This window comes from Danio rerio, chromosome 25 (genome assembly GCF_052040795.2).
Source record: "Danio rerio strain M-AB ecotype USA chromosome 25, GRCz13ab, whole genome shotgun sequence".
NCBI lineage: Eukaryota > Metazoa > Chordata > Actinopteri > Cypriniformes > Danionidae > Danio > Danio rerio.
The window spans coordinates 29,412,829-29,430,944 of record NC_141045.1 but is presented as its reverse complement, the minus strand read 5'-3'; the positions used below and the strand labels follow the sequence as shown (position 1 = coordinate 29,430,944).

Genomic DNA, 18,116 nt, shown 5'->3' with positions numbered 1-18,116 from the left:
CTGCATAGGCGTATAACAAATGTTCTTTCTTGTTCAAATGTTCAAATGTTCTTCTTCTGGTCAATGGAACAGGCGCAGTTCTTCAAAATAGCAATGTGCCAACAATGCGTCTTAACACTCTTTCCTTTTTAGACCAGCACTCCCATAAGACCACAAAGAGGCGCAAATGGATTTGCTATTTAAACAATATAGTGCAAAATGTAAAAACTAGGGTTGCTCTTGTCTGAAAATAGCAACATTTTGCAGCAGATACGTCTTGTGCCTTATTGCGCCAGGTGTATGATAGGGCTCTATGTATCAACATTAGATATAACATAAAACTCTAAAGTGCATAACTGTTGAGAAAATAACTAAACTTAAAACAAATAGAACCATAGTGATGTCAGCAAAAAAAGCATAAAAAGTGTCATGCCGGGAATTCTAGGAAATTCAATTTATGTTAAATCCACGTATACATTAAGGAAACTTATTGTTAAACGGTTAACATATTTTTACTATAACGTATTTACATTTTTTTGCCATTGCAATGACATTCATTGTTTAAAGTGTACTATAATGGCCAAAATTGAAATCCTAATACTAAAACATTAAATATTAACTAATTCCAAATGCAATCTTTTCTGGTTTTACTAACTTAGGCTAAAAGACATAAAACATGTCTGTTGACATTACATGTAAATTGTTTGTGAAATGCCATGCGTTTTATTCCAAAGGTCTTATGGCATCATCAAATGCACGAATGACAAAAAGAATGGTTAAACTGTCCAGGCCAAGCTGCTCATTAATTCATTTTCAGTCACTGAAATGTACTTAAAAGAGTATCCATAAATGTTTGACCAATAGTCTCAACCACATCAAAAAGAATAAATATAGTGGGAATCATTAAACTTTTTTTTTTCTTCTTTTAGGGCTGGATTCAAACATTTATTCATAGTCTATGTTTAAAGTCATTTTGCATTTCAATCAACTAACATGAATAAAACCATCGTGCCTTTTTTTCCAAACAATTTTTCTCATACAGAAGTAAAATAGGCTGTGCTTGCTAATAAACATCTGTCTGGTTTTGTAACAAACTCAAAATTTAAGACTATGTGAGAAAGTAGAGGAAGAAGACACATGGTGCATACCTGTCAACCCTTCCGTTTTTCCAGGGATTTTCTTGTATATTTTACAGTTCTATCCCGCTATCATCCTGTAAAGGTATTTTCCCGTATTTCTCCGGGATTTTCAGTGTTTCACTGAAGGACAGCAAATAAACATTAAAGAGTCTTTCCTCACTATATGCAACCTAGACCTCCGAACCACCAGAGGCCGCTCCTTGCATTTAAATGTGAGTCTGTTCTGTGCTTTCATTTTGTTTAGGCATGAAAACACTTTGAAATAAATATAAAAACAGAGGGATTCCCTTTTAATTACAGGTGCCGTCTCCCCTTCATATGCAATCCTCAAAACAGTCATATAGAGGTGCATGACTTTCAGCTGACGTGCTCCATAGTGAAAAATAGATGTTGTTTCTTAAACGGATTCTGTACTCATGATTTGAAGCAGAGCAAAAGTCTGGGTGTTTGGTGCGCGATTAAACAGACATATACACATAATTATTTATAGTAATAATATCTAAAGATGTTGATCTTGCTGGGGGTTCTTTTCAAACACAACCAATTTTCTCCTATAAGAGCATAAAACGTTAGGAAAGCAATCGAATGCTTTCATTATAACATTAGATGTATGCATTTTTAAAGTGAAACCTCTGTTATTTAATCATTCATTCATTCAATCATTCATTTTCTTGTCGGCTTAGTCCCTTTATTAATCCGGGGCCGCCACAGCGGAATGAACCGCTAACTTATCCTGCAAGTTTCTACACAGCGGATGACCTTCCAGCCGCAACCCATCTCTGTGAAACATCCACACACACATTCACACACACTCATAAACTACGGACAATTTAGCATACCCAATTCACCTGTACCACATGTCTTTGGACTGTGGGAGAAACCGGAGCACCCGGAGGAAACCCACGCGAACGCAGGGAGAACATGCAAAGTCCACACAGAAACGCCAACTGAGTCGAGGCTTGAACCAGTGACCTTCTTGCTGTGAGGCGACAGCACTACCTACTGCGCCACTGCTTCACCCTGTTATTTAATCAAATGGAAAAAAATCTAAATCCTTCATATCTTGCTCTTTTTAATCATAATGTGTAAGTTATACACCGAAGAAACGGCTGAGATTTGATAGCCTGATTCTATTTCATTATAATAGCAATTAATTTTTATAAGCAGAACTGTTTGCTAATGTATTTGCTGCTAATGCACACTATTTATTTTTTTTGGTTTATTTTGTAAATAATAAAAAACATATTACTGACCATTTAACTGTTTTTTTACAACAGAACAGCTCCAAATGAGCATATTTAGTAATTTGAGGATTTTTTAAAGGGGGGTCAGGGTAACCTCTTATTATGGTGGGCATATCCCTTATTTTTACACCCCAATGTTGACAGGTATGACATGGCGTCTGTTTTATTACTGAAAAAAAAAATCCTCTACCTAAAAGAAAAAGCTAAAAATATATATGTTAAATTGAGAGAAAAGGCTGAAAAATCACTGGTGTGAGTTATGTGAAAAAAGAAAAGCCTATATGTGTGAAAGTCTGTGAAATAAAAGAAAACCCTTTACAGAAGAATGTTTGATGATCTGCATGAAGCAACAAAATTTAGCCGCATAAAGCAGTTTCTATAAAAGAGATGCGTGGTTGTGCGCCAATTAAGGTGAGGTGAGGAGTTCATACAGGGAGGAAAGAAATGGAAAAAGATAAAACTATGAAAAAGCAGAGCAAGTGAGAGAATCATGAGGAAATGAATGATTTCTGTTGAATAATCATTTTGCAAATAATTATGTAGATCACTTTGAGAAAGAATGAATATAGCATGTCATTCTTAAAAAAAAACATGTACTATAGCAACAGTTCTTTATTGCCATGGTTTTATAAATAAATCACAAATCATTAAAACACTGTCAAAAACAAGTTGTTATTATTATTATTATAACATTTAACATGAATCTCAAGAAATCTGCAAATTATAAGTGTCTAAACCTGTTATTATTTTATATTTGTAATCATTATACACATTTATGGACATTTTATGTCAATAGCATTTGAAAAATAATAGTTTTTGTGATTTAACTACAGCAACAGTATCCAGGATTATGTCATCATACCACCAAGAAGGAAACTGTCGGCAAGGAATGTCTGGGTGCTAACCTGGATTTAACCCAAAAAACATAAAACCACAGCTGCCCAACTCAATGCAGAATTAAATGTGCATCTCAACTATCATGTTTCCACCAAAACTAGTCATCGGGAGCAACACAGACCAGAATAGTGGACAGGTTCACACAATTTTGGTGAAATAAAACATTTCATGATGCGCTCCTTCAAAAACACCCTAAATCGGCTCAAACAACTAGATATGGTTACTTCGGAGATGTTCAATTTCACTTTCATGTTTATCAAACCATCCTGTCAGCAGTCTTTCTGTGTGTTTTGGTGTATTATTATCCTGATACACAGCACCGCCTTCAGGATATAATGTTTGAACCAATGGGTGCACATCTAGCACAAGTATTGGAAGTCCGGGATGCCATAATATTGCCGCTTAAACCATCACTAATCCATCCCATGCTTCATTCTGGGCATGCAACAGCCTGAGTGGTACTATTGCGGACTTGTGGAGCTGCACATAAATGGATACCATGACTCTTGATACATGACAAAGACTGGTTACAGTCTTGGTCACAGATGTACTAGCCAGACGCGCACCAACATGACTTTTTTTTCTTCTTTGGCTCTCTGCGAAGGTGGTCGCATCTTTTTCCTCTCCCTCCTTTCCTGGCTGGCTACTCTTGTCTTGCTTTAATCTATCTCTGTGAATCTCCTTGCCCTAATCTCCAAACAATAAAAATTATGGATTTGATCAACCGGTCTCTGAATGCAATTGATACCATCTTCTCTATGAGAAGTCTGGGTTCGGGGGAACCCAGTTGTCCTGCAGTAATGTTTGCTGCTAGAGACATGACAGTCAGGAGAAGTGGCACATCATGTGCCTAGCCACTCTGTCCCTGGAAGATATTGAAGAAATCTATCTATTCTTACTTTAAAAACAGGATTTCTGCTGATGGGCTTATGCGAGGCTCTGGGGTATGGACAATTGATAAAAGCAGACAAAGCCCACCAAGCTGACTGGCTGGAATGAAACGGTAGCTTTTAAAAAAAGATAAGAATTAAATCATTCATTGTTGAAGTTTAAGCAATTTTAAAAAGCCTGTTTTATTTAAATATATATATATATATATAACATTTTAAGGAGCAAGAATAATCCTAATGATTATACACTAAAACTAAAAGTTGTAAATAACCAAACACTGTACAATTTCAAACTACAAACATTTCTGGTTGTTAACAAAGGTGACTTTTACATTTTTGATAATTAATTGAACAATCAGGTTTTCATCAACAACCCAATTAAACCAAGAAGCAGAAAAAAATATATTAAAATAGTAGATATTTCTCACCATTAAAGCTGACATTTCTGATGTATCCGAGCAGCTCCTTGCCATCTATGTTGCTCATACGGGGGCATAAGCCTGGATATCCTGAGCAGAGATCCCTATGCATGCGGTGCAGCGCGTGGGCCATGGCGTACACCGCATCCATCACAAATTGCACCTTCCCCTCTTGCTCATAAGTGGAGTCCCTGCCAACCTTCTCCAAGCCTGCAGAAAAAGAAGGGTGCAATGCTAAACTTTAAAGTGTTAAAATGTGGCCTAAATATTTACAGGACAGTGTTTGTCATACATTATTTTTTTTCTTATCATTTCCAAATGACATTGATTGGGCAACTTCTGGATTTCTGACTTTCTTGGGTTAGAGGCAATGATTTTTATGCATATTTAATTCATTAAAAATAAAAAAGTTAAAAGAATTTCCAACACATTTGAGAACACTTCAGGTTCAATTAGTTAATGTATTTAATGCATTTACAAATTTACTTCCATATTTAGTCAACGTTGTTAATAATTGTTCACTGGCAGTCTGGAATACTTGAATCTGATTAGTCAGTCGTGACATTCGAAGATATGTTATCCCGAGATAACAACCAATAATGAGGCTCATCCGGGAACTTCGAATCACATTGACCAACAGTGCATACTTTAAATCCACAAAACTACATCCACATTAGTTTTCATCTGCTTGTCTGTCACACCACAGTTTTTGACTGTTTGGTGCAGTCTTGTAAATGAATAATACATAGGTCAGTGTATGTTTTATTCAGCTAGTTTAAATTCTGTCAGCTTTGCTTTGTATTTTAAGATTTACTATTATGCCTTAGAACAATAATTTTTGTGTCTAATTGTTATATTTTGTGGAAAGTAGTCATGTTTTAAGTTAAATAATGTACAACTAGAACAGTTGTTTCACAGAATAAAGTCATTCAGTTTTTTACAACAGCCTGATAAGATTCTCATCGGGCTGCCTATAAGCCTGTTGGTTTTTAATTCGCGATAACAACCTCCTGGATGTACTTTATTCTTAACTTATCTAGCATAACATTGAATTTTAATGATGTATTAGTAAATGTTGAAATTTGACTAACATTAATACATGCTGTACAGGTAATATTCATTCTTAGTTTTCTCCCAATCCATGTTAAACTAATTCTCACAAAGCTTTAATGTCTGATGATGAACTTATGCCATGCTATGCAATATATATATATATATATATATATATATATATATCTTCTACACACAATATCCCATAATGACAATGTGATTTTTTTTTTATTGTTGCAAATTCATAAAAAAAATAAATAAATAAAAAAAACAGAAAAATCAGATGTACATAAGTATTCCCAGCTTTTGCCATTAAGCTCTAAATTGAGCTCAGGTACATTCTGTTTTTACTGATCATTCTTGAGTTATTTTAGCAGCCTAATTGGAGTTCACCTGTGGTAAATACTTTGAAAAGGCATACACCTGTTCATATAAGCTCCCACAGTGCATGTTAAAGCACAAACCAAGCATAAAGACAAAGGAATTATCTCGAGGCACAAGGTTGGGAAGGTTACAGAAAAGTTTCTGCTGCTCTGCAATGAGCACTGTGGCCTCCATCATCCATGAGTGGTAGATGTTTGGAACCACCAGGGGCCTCATGTATCAACGTTACGTACGCACAAAAACTTTGTGTACGCCAGGTTTCACGTTCACGTTTGGATTTATTAACAATGAAATGAACGTGGGAATGTGCGCTGGTCCACGCCAACTTCATGTCTGGCGTACGTGCATTTCTTGTGTGTGTCTGTATTATTTCCATTGGCGACTCCTAGAGGCAGCTGTGTTAAAGAGTCCATATTATACATGAAATAGGGTCATATCTTGGTTGTAAGGGTCTCCAACAACAGTCTAATATGCATGCAAGGTCAAAAAACACTTTCATGGTCTCATAATTTGCATTTATTTTTACCTAATTATCCCAGCGACTCCGGTATGAATCGTCAAGTGATTCATTTGTTCCCAAACCTCTCCTTAGCGCGAAGCTTATCTGCGCTGATTGGACCAATGACAGTCTGTTGCAATTGGTCGACTGCCTTCAGTCAGAGAGTAAAATGCACAACAGCTAATCAGCAATATAAAAGTAATCACAGTTCATACACGCTCGATAGTGTAGGCGTGGATTTCAACTGCCAGTGGGTCAATGCACATACAGTCGATGGACTTGAAAATTCAGATGATTAACTATTTTATTGAGCAAAAACTCCAAAAACTGTCGAGGAGATATGCAAGCTTGTCTCACTCTGCTCTTTTCACAGACACAGACACAAACACACACACACACACACACACACACACACACATTGCCATCGTCCGCTCACACAAACACACACACACACACACACATACCTCCGGACGACAGCGCACGCACACACACACTACCCTCGTCCATGGAGCTCCATAAACAAAGCAGCACGCGATAAGAGAATATAGCCAGTTAACCTGATACAGTACACGCGGTTACAAGTAATAAATCACAACTAAATACATTTGCAAGCTAGAGTCAACGAGGCAACAACTTTAATCTCACATACTTACACTTGAGAAATGGAGGAAGAAACCCATCCTGACATCCATCAGTAAGTTACTCTTTACTGATCCTTCCTTTAACAAACGCCGATGAAGTATTCTTTGTAGCATGTAGTTTGCAGAAGCTTCCAGTAGTTTCCAACTGCTTGGTTATAATGCTGAGGTTTCATCTTTGGGTAGAGACTCGATATAATATCCATCTGCAGTGTGACTTCAATTGACCGGCATGTTTGTGTGCGTGTGTTTGTGGGTGTGTGTGTGTGTCTGCGTTTCTGCATCAAAGGGCGGGGCCTCAGGTTTGAAATCTCCCGGGTTTGCGTGTGCACGTGAATAACTTGGTTTCGTTCGTACGTCATGGCAAAACACCTAATGACTCGGTATCAAGGCGATCGTTTGAAGCACTATGAGTCGACTCTTTTATAGATGAATCAACTGTTTTAAACACTGTACTCTTACAGATTTAAGCCTTAGCTGGATACTTCACTTCACTTAGAGCTGTGTTACACACTACATGGAGGGGAATTTTCAAAAACCCATAATATGGGCTCTTTAAATTGCACACTACAAAGTGTATTTGAGCTGTGCATTGGCAGCTGTATGATACTGGTTTATCCGCATGTCTAGCAGGTATACAAGGTTTCCATACCATGCAGCTGACCAGCCAAACATTAAATTGCAACTTGCAGCGGTCGCCGGTTTGCCCAATGTAATCGGAGCGATCTACTGCACACACATTGCTATTAAGGTGCCATCTGAAGATGAATTTGCATAGGATATGTGAGTCAGAAAAAATTACATTCAATAAATGTGCAAATAAAATATGATGCACAGACTTATTAATGATTTCTACTTGTCTTCCTCGTGATGAAGAGTAGGCAAAATCTGATATGTAGTGGGGGATAGAGGAATGAGTTCATCAGACGCTGGATTCGAATCGAGTTCATGCTCGAATGTATCAAAACATGTTGCCATTGCGTTTTACAAGCTACACCACTCATGCTGTTAAATTTTTGGCTGTAAAATTCAGTGCAATGTTCAGATCCAACTGTGTTAACCACATCAGCTGAACTTTCCCACTCAATTTTTTTATTTTGTTATTAGTTCCGGAGGACAAACTTGCAAATAACACTTTTTTTCACTGGTCTACCTCTGAAAGCAGCACCTCCAATTCACATTCTGTTTAAAGTTTCTGTTTTTGCTTGCTTTTGCCATTGCTGTTTCGTTGGGTTTTGCCAAAGTAGAGTCATTAGCATATTCATACAGGGAGGATCAGGGAGGGGTTTTGCGCTCGTGCATGTTGCGCTCAGTTTTACATTCATTCGGATGTACAAAGAGAATATGCGTGTGATTCGGCGTACGCAGTGTTTCATACATCTGATTTTTTTACTGCGTATGCACATTTACACCTTTGTGCATACGCAATGTTTTAGTATGATTTCAATGCAAGTTTTCGTACATGAAGCCCCAGGACTCTTCTTAGAACTGGTCGGCCATCTAAGCTGAGTGATCGGGGAGAAGGGTCATAAGAAACAAAATTCTCTGGTCTGATGAGACTAAAATTGAACTTTTCTGAGTAAATGCCAAGTGTTACATTTGGAGAAAACCATGAACTCATTACCACGCTAATATCATCTCTACAGTGAAGCATGGTGATGGCAGCATCATGCTGTCGGGATGTTTTTTAGCAGCAGGAACTGGAAGACTATTCAGGATAGAGGGAAAGATGAATGCAGCAATGTATATAGACATCCTGAATGAAAACATGCTTCAGAGTGCTCTTGACCTCAGACAGGGGTAATGGTTCATCTTCCAGCAGGAAAATGACCCAAAGCACACCACCAAAATATCAATTTAGTGGCTTTACTGCAACTCGGTGAATGTCCTTGAGTGGCCCAACCAGAGCCCAGATCTAAATCCTATTCAACATCTCTGTAGATATCTGAAAATTACTGTACACCGTTCCTTCCCATCCAACCTGATAGAGTTTGAGAGGTACTGCAAAGAAGAATGGGCAAAAATTACCAAAAACAGGTGTGCCAATCTTGTGGCATTATTTTCAAAAAGACTTTAGGCTGTAATTGCTGCCAAAGGTGCATCAACAAAGTATTGAGCAAAGGCTGTGAATACTTATGTACATGTGATTTTTAAAGTGTTTTATTTTTCTAAATTTGCAACAATTTCAAAAAAAGTCTATTTTCACATTGTCATTATGGGGTATTGTGTGTAGATATTTGACGAAATAAATGAATTTAATAAATTAAGGAATAAGGCTGTAACATAAAAAATGTGGGAAAAGTGAAGCACTATGAATACTTTCCGAGTGCACTGTATATATTTTAATGCTGATTGAAATTACATTTTCACTTAAGTTAGGTATAAGACAAAAAAAGAAGAAAAAAAAACTATTGTGAATCCAAAGTAAAATAACTCAACCAGCTACTTCATATCTTTCTGTCTAACTCTGAGTTTGAACAAATCTTTAGTGTCAGTAAAGTTTAAAATGTTTCATATCTTATCAGTATCAGCACCAATACAACAGTCTGAACATCTCTAAATGTTTGAATGTTAAATAATTATTCACCGTATTTTAAAAGTGATTTTTGTAGGTATTTTGCCCATAATATCAATATTGTTCATGTCTATTATCACAATGTATTGAATAATTGAATATTGATAAAGGTCTATCATATGTATAATCTTAAATGCCAATCCTGTCATCACTTTATTATATCGAAGATTAATTGTGGAGTGTATTACATACATTTTCCCATTCATTTTAAATCTTGTGTAAATTAACAATGAGGGCTTTAAGGTCAGAAGCAAAGAGCAAATTAATAGGTTCAAGGAGAGCGTTCAATCATTGAAGTTGTCAGGCTAGAATTTATTGAAACTCATTTAGAGAGAATAAAATACAATGCGTCTCTGTGGTGAACCAAGGTCTACAACTCAACTAAATGGGAAGCTTTTACTTCAGCAGTGGGAGCACTTACTCGTCTTGTTGGTTTAATGAATCACCTGGGTTCAGCCACATTAAGGTGGATACAGTATCTTCAAAGAATGCTGCAAACCAAATAGTTTATCTCAACAAATGACATGGGCTATGAACTTTAAATAAGACTCTATTGACCTTACAGTGTTAAATTTTTTCATAAAAAAAAAAAATTAAGTTAACAAGCTATGATTACCAGTATATAAGGATATAAAAGAATTTCTGATTTGTTGTTGTTAAAGTTGTTAAAGTAATGTATGACTAGTTATATTCTATATACTGCACAAGTTTTAGTTATATTCTTATTTTAATTTAATTAACTTTAGTACATCAGCAATGTACATTTTAAAAAAAGATTTCAATATTAATTTTTTTTTAAAAAGTACATTAATTAAATTCACTTACTCAATCACTCAATTACTCACTATACTTAAGTTGAGGTAATGTTTTAAAGATATAATCTAAATAAATCCAGAAAATCATAGTTTTGAACAAGCTGTCTGAAAAAATTTGTTAAAGATTTACACACAAAGGCTCTTTTGTTACCACCAACTGCTGTAACAATGTAACCTGATGCAGTATATACTGTTATATGCAGGGTTGCACATGACAGATATGACCCTATACGCTTTTGCATTCCAGATTTAATTTATTTGGATGTAAACATACAGTAGTACATAGGCTTGTGCAACTTTGCCATGCATTGTGGTTTGGAATAAGAATGTAAAATAAATTTCTGTATGCACAGATGGAGTTGCAGGGCGTACTCACACTATGCTATCCGAACCATGCCCTGCCTGTTTCCTGGATCGTTTGATAAGTGTGAGTGCTCTGAATTAGGCTAAGGCACGGTTCAGTTGGCCGGCCCTGGCCCGGTTGGAAGAGGTGTGCCAGAGCGTGGTTCACTTGGGCTCAGGCGTGGTATTCTTGTAGTGTGAATGCAAAAACTGAAGACGAGATGTGACTTTTAAGGGACTTTATGGTTGTTTATGAGTGTCAAAGGTGGCTGATCTGTTTGACGAAATATTTGACTGCGTGTCACTGCATTCCAAACAACCAAAACAATATAACTAAAGAAATATCCACTGTGCTGAGCAAAAGCACTTACTGAAGAGTGCATCATCGCTATATGACAAGTATGACCAGGCCGGAATGTATTGTGAGGCAGACAGGAGGGGAGACAAGCGTGCATCGGCCCGATTTAAAGCAACTGTACATAGTGTAAGTACACCCGCAGTCACACCAAAAAACCAAACTCAAGTCTACCGGATAGGGGTGGTCTCATGCTCGGACCACATGAACTTATGGACGATTCAAATTGCACCAAATCAGAGAAGTGAGCCATTATTATTCACATATGCGTTGGTCAAACAGTGTTTTTATGCATTTAATCACTCTCTTTTCTGACATGTTAATTGAAGCTCTGCAAGCATTAATTTTTTTTTATATGATTTCTGCACAATTTTAGCAGAAATGTGTCAGAAGGAGGACGGAGCAGCCGATTCGAATTTGATCACTCAATTGAATGGGCATTATTAGTGGTTATCAGCTAATAGATATGGGCTAGTGGGGGCCTTCTGTCCCTACTGGTAAGCTCAGAAAGCTGTTATTCATTCACGTGGTTAACCAGATCACATACGGCTGCAGCTGAAAGTTAACTAGAGTTATTTATATTATTTATTAAATTTCCCATTAATTGTATTTTATTAACTTCTACCCCATCTCTAAACCCAACCAACCATCATGGTAATGTAAAAACAGATCTGGAGTCTTCTCTATTAGTATAACTAATTAATCATCAGAATTGTTTATATTATTAATAAAACTTTGCATTAATTGAATTTTATTAATGTCTACCCAGACCATAACCCTATAAAGCCAACTTTCACAGTAAAAAAAAAACAGACCTGAATCTAGAGTCCTCTCCATTAGTATAGCTGTTTAACCATGTATATCAGTAGATGTAGAAGGGCCCTACTGGCTCATATCAGCTAAAGCTAATAACCACTGAGAAAGCCCATTCAATCGAGTGATACCATTCGAAGTGGGTGGACAGAGACCAGAACTATGAGTAAATAGTAAACAGCTTGTTGACAGCAGTGATAAAAGTAACCAAACAAGAGTATATTGCATTTTGGAGTTGAAGTAGTGGATCTAATGATATTGTGGCACCAGGGCCCGGTTTTTCAAAAGTAATCCACTAGGATTTTGGATAAGTGATCGGATCAAATCTTGAAAATGTTTTTTTCAAAAGAAAAAACGGATTACGTAATCGGATTAGATCACTTAATCCAATCTTGGTTTTGATCCGGATCAAACCTTTAGTTTGGGTTTTTCAGACCTTTTTTTGTAGGATCTGGATCACTTTGATCCAAAAAACCTGGATTAAACTGATCCCATCAGAAGGGTGGATTTAACGTGGATTTCATGTCCAAAATGTAATGAAAACTTAAAAAATGTATTAAATAATACTATTTTTGGATCAGGCAGTATATAGTAGATATACTATTTATTCATAAGGTTTTAATTTTATTTGTTCATCTGTCAGGCTATAGTATAGGCTTTAATGTATTCAGCCTTTCAGTATAGGCCAGGGGTCGGCAACCCAAAATGTTGAAAGAGCCATATTGGACCAAAAAAAAACAAAAACAAATATGTCTGGAGCCGCAAAAAATTAAAAGCCTTATATAAGCCTTATAATGATGGCAACACATGCTGTATGTATTTATATTAGCTATATTAGCCTACTATAAAAATGACTTCGTTGGCTACAAATACATACTGAGCCTTCATGATTAAATGTTCATTTCCCTGCAGTGCATCCTGTAGAGAATGACGCGCCACGTGACTACTCTGTTGTACAATGCCATCTCAAGTTTAACTTAATTACAGTATATTAATGAATTATGTTTAATGTTTAAGTTTAACTTCATTACAATATTAATGCATTATGATTAATTATCAAGTTTAACTTTATTACAATATTAATGCATTATGTTTAATGATCAAGTTTAACTTCATTACAATATTAATGCATTATGTTTAATGATCAAGTTTAACTTCATTACAATAATAATGCATTATGTTTAATGATCAAGTTTAATTTCATTACAATATTAATGCATTATGTTTAATGATCAAGTTTAACTTCATTACAATATTAATGCATTATGTTTAATGATCAAGTTTAACTTCATTACAATATTAATGCATTATGTTTAATGATCAAGTTTAACTTCATTACAATATTAATGCATTATGTTTAATTATCAAGTTTAACTTCATTACAATATTAATGCATTGTTTAATTATCAAGTTTAACTTCATTACAATATTAATGAATTATGTTTAATGATCAAGTTTAACTTCATTACAATATTATTGCATTATGTTTTGTTTTGATGAAATTAAAGAAATGCAATAAAGAAATCAGATTTTTTAATGTTTTTTTTTTTTATTTTGAGGATTCCAAAAAACAACATCAAAATTAACGTGCAACGTGCCCCTTATCTGGGCAACAAACAGTGCAATAAAACGCAGTCTGCCATTTCCATTTCAAGATCAGCTCGAGTCATTCCTGGGAATGTGCTCAACCAACACAATCTCACGGCAATTCGTAACTTTTTCATTTAGTGGCTAATTCGTATGAATTCGTACGATCTAATTCGTACAATTTAGTACGATTTGCTTTTCCCCCAATGGCGGTTGGGGTTAGGGGTTTGCATATCAACGATCGCACCTTGTAAATAATTACCGTTGAGTGAGTGATCGGGATAGGCTTCTTAGAATTCTCTTAGGGAGGGAAAATGAGAAAGCGTGCCCCGCTGTACATCTTTGGCAAAGACAGCTTGCGCTCCATGGCGCATCACACAGCCGCCGGTTTGTTTACAACAGCTACCTGCCGGGCATCCCGCCCTGCTGATAGAAACGTGTGTCGCAGGCTATGACGCAAATCTTCGTTGACAGAAATGTTGAAATGAAATATTCTACACACTTTTACTGCATTGGAAAACGTTAAGATTGTTTGTCCTCCTATAGAAACCATATTAAAACAAAAAATATATTTTCCTCCCTCATCGTTTTTCATTTTCAAACATTTTTTGAAAAAGTTCCAGGGAGCCACTAGGGCAGCGCTAAAGAGCCGCATGCGGCTCTAGAGCCGCGGGTTGCCGACCCCTGGTATAGGCCTACAGCAAAGTAGAAAGAGTTTGGCCTCATAAAATAACCCCCCAAACAGCTGTCAAAACTGACCAAAAACATTCAATTTTATTCTGTCACTAATTGATATACATACATACATACATACATACATACATATACATACATATATATACATCACAATGGAAAACATTTTTCTTTTTAGAATATGTATTAGTGATGCATGCACTGATTACTGAATAACAAAAAAAAATTGCAAAGAATGGCAATCGCTGATTTTTGAAATCACTTTCAACAAGAGACTGAAAGGGCAGAAGCACAGCTTTGTCTGGCAGAGAAACAACTGACTCTGACCAAACTGCAGCAAACCAAGGCCAATGACTTGATTCGCCTCCTAAAGGCTACGCTCAGACAAGCTGGTCTCTCCACATCAGATGAGGAAGTCTGAAATTATTGTGGAGTTTTTGACATCAAGTCTTTTTTTTATTTACATCTATATTTGAAACTTATTATAAAGACCCTCAATGTACAGTGTTGTAGGTCTCAGATGAGTGGACTGCTGAAAGAGGATGGGGTGGGGTTTTTCTTGTTTTTATTATTATTTATTATTTTATGAATTATAAATTTTTTTTTAGCTTTCATTTCAAATAAAAATAAAGTTATATTGGCCCCACGCTGGCTATTCTACTTGTTGCTCTTTACATATCTATAGTTCTACATTGTGATGTCCTATGCTGTTTGAGCACTGGTTATCCAGATTTAGTGATCCTGAAAAGTTCCTATCCGGATCAGATTGATCCAATCTGATGTTGCTTTGAAAAACTGTCTCAAAAAGTAAGCTGGATTACGTGATCACGGATCGCAAAAACTGAATTACTAAATCTGGATCAATTTTATCCGGAATAAACCTTTTGAAAAACTGGGCCCAGAGGATGAATGGAACCAGGATGAAGGAAGGGAGCGGGAAACTAACACCAGACGAGACCAGGAGGGAACCACAGTAGGAGTAAGAGAGACGAGGAACGCTGGAGATAACATGGTAAGAGGAATGTAAGTAATACTTCGAGAAATATAGATTGAAATGCCTGTGAGCGTTTGTCCTTCAGTCAATCAACAAGGCTTAAAACTGAATGAACAGAGTGCTGGGTTTTATGGGCTGGTGTGAATGGCTGGGGATGGCGTGCAGGTCTGATTAAAAATCAAGTAAAGGCGATCATTGTGATTGGGGTGACTGTAAGCGGGAAAACTTGGCCTGGGGTGTGTTTCCAAAAACCATGGTTAGCAAACTAAGGTCGCAAGTTCTGTTGTTACAAACATAATTTGTTGATATGCTGTTTGGCAAGTCCATCGCTCCAACTAACATTCACAAACTGCGTCGCAAACTTGAGCACTTGAAACTACACCTCTGGAGCTGTTCCTGGCTGTGTTCTATTCCCACTTATCCCCCCTATGCCCTATTCATTTAGAACATTCTAACATTCAAAGCAGGAATTATTAAAAATAAAAAAAGCATTAATGTAATCTCTGTTAAGTGTAATTCAGTTCAGTTTTAGCGATCTTCATGCTTACAATTGTGCTCCCTTCGCAGTGCACTTTGAAAACGTTAATTCTTTTAATTTATAGTGGGTTATTAAGTATCTTTACTGTATATGACATGGACCTGTTGGTTAGAACTTTCTGCTGTGGTTTGCATGCGTCAAGCTGTAAAAGTAGACTTTTGAAAATAAATAAATAAATAAATATCCTGCTATATAATAATAATAACTAGAATTGTACATTTCCTAAAGGAAATGTGAATGGGGTTTGCGTGGCAAATCGATGATGTACAATGTATTTGTTTTGGTTGCTAGGGTGTTCTGAATGGTTGCTAGGGTGTTCTGAGTGGTTGCTAGGGTGTTGCTAAGGTGTTGCTAGGTGGTTGCTAGGGTGTCCTGAGTGGTTGCTAGGTAGTTGCTAAGGTGTTGCTAGGTGGTTGCTAAGGTGTCCTAAGTGGTTGCTAGGTGGTTGCTAAGGTGTTGCTAGGCGGTTGCTAGGGTGTCCTGAGTGGTTGCTAGGTGGTTGCTAGCGTGTTGCTAGGCGGTTGCTAAGGTGTCCTAAGTGGTTGCTAGGTGGTTGCTAAGGTGTTTCTAGGTGGTTGCTAGGGTATTCTAAGTGGTTGCTAAGGCGTTGCTAGGCGGTTGCTAGGGTGTCCTAAGTGGTTGCTAGGTGGTTGCTAAGGTGTTGCTAGGCGGTTGCTAGGGTGTCCTGAGTGGTTGCTAGGTGGTTGCTAAGGTGTTGCTAGGTGGTTGCTAGGGTGTTCTGAGTGGTTGCTAGGCGGTTGCTAAGGTGTTGCTAGGCGGTTGCTAAGGTGTCCTGAGTGGTTGCTAGGTGGTTGCTAAGGTGTTGCTAGGCGGTTGCTAGGGTGTCCTGAGTGGTTGCTAGGTGGTTGCTAAGGTGTTGCTAGGTGGTTGCTAAGGTGTCCTAAGTGGTTGCTAGGTGGTTGCTAAGGTGTTGCTAGGCGGTTGCTAGGGTGTCCTGAGTGGTTGCTAGGTGGTTGCTAGCGTGTTGCTAGGCGGTTGCTAAGGTGTCCTAAGTGGTTGCTAGGCGGTTGCTAAGGTGTTGCTAGGTGGTTGCTAGGGTATTCTAAGTGGTTGCTAAGGCGTTGCTAGGCGGTTGCTAGGGTGTCCTAAGTGGTTGCTAGGTGGTTGCTAAGGTGTTGCTAGGCGGTTGCTAGGGTGTTCTGAGTGGTTGCTAGGTGGTTGCTAAGGTGTTGCTAGGCGGTTGCTAGGGTGTCCTTAGTGGTTGCTAGGTGGTTGCTAAGGTGTTGCTTTGTGGTTGCTAGGGTATTCTGAGTGGTTGCTAAGGCGTTGCTAGGCGGTTGCTAGGGTGTCCTGAGTGGTCGCTAGGCCCTTACTAAGACGTTACTAGGCGGTTGCTAGGTGGTTGCTAGGCGGTTGCTAGGGTAATTTGGGTGGTTGCTAGGCAGTTGTTAGGGTACCCTGGGTGGTTACTAGGCAAGCCTAACATACATGTCTGTTGAAATAATTACACTTAGTAAGCATTTCTAGCAAGTTACAGTACTTGGCTAGTCAGTATTAGCATGTAGCTAGTCACTGCTAGCATGTGTAGCATATAGGAAGTTCCGTTTGCTAGCATGAGTCAAACGAGCCAATCACCAAGTCTCTACGATGTTCCGATGCTGAGATATAGCTGTTGATGATTGGTTGCTAGGGTACTCTGTTTTGTTGCTATGGGCGAGGTTACAGAGTGAACTTGAATGTGGTTGGCTGTCTAAGTCAAATAAATTAACCCCCATGTCTCTATGACACTGCTATGTAAAGATATGCATCTAGGCCAGTTATAATGACAGTCTATGGGACCAGTTTGGGGGCGTGGCTTGTGAGCTTCATTATCATATTGAGATGCTCATTGGTTATCTGAGTCAGATGAGCCAACCCCCAAGTCAGTTGGACACTGCTATGCAAAGATATGCATATAGGCCAGTTACAATGGCAGTCTATGGGACCAGTTTGGGGGCGTGGCTTGTGAGCTTCATTATCATATTGAGATGCTCATTGGTTGTCTGAGTCAGATGAGCCATCCCCCAAGTCAATAGGACACTGCTAAGCAAAGATATGCATCTAGCCCAATTATAATAGAAGTCTAAGGGATCAATTTAGGGGCGTGGCTTGTGAGCTTCATTATCATATTGTGATGCTGATTGGTTTTCTGAGTCAAATGAGCCCACCCCCATGTCTCTATGACACTCCTATGTAATGTTATAGATGTGTGACCTTTATAATGGAAGTCAATGGGATGTGCAATGGGACATCCCACCCCCTGTT

General features: G+C 37.7%; 1 protein-coding gene across 2 annotated transcripts in view; it reads right to left on the bottom strand.

The window, feature by feature from the left end:
- grm8b (glutamate receptor, metabotropic 8b) overlaps positions 1-18,116 on the bottom strand; it is a 332,946-nt gene that overhangs the window by 105,043 nt on the left and 209,787 nt on the right. For both annotated transcript variants that reach the window (XM_087311092.1, NM_001287539.1), the window contains 1 exon segment: positions 4,578-4,778. In XM_087311092.1, the coding sequence (XP_087167218.1) occupies positions 4,578-4,778 (201 nt within the window).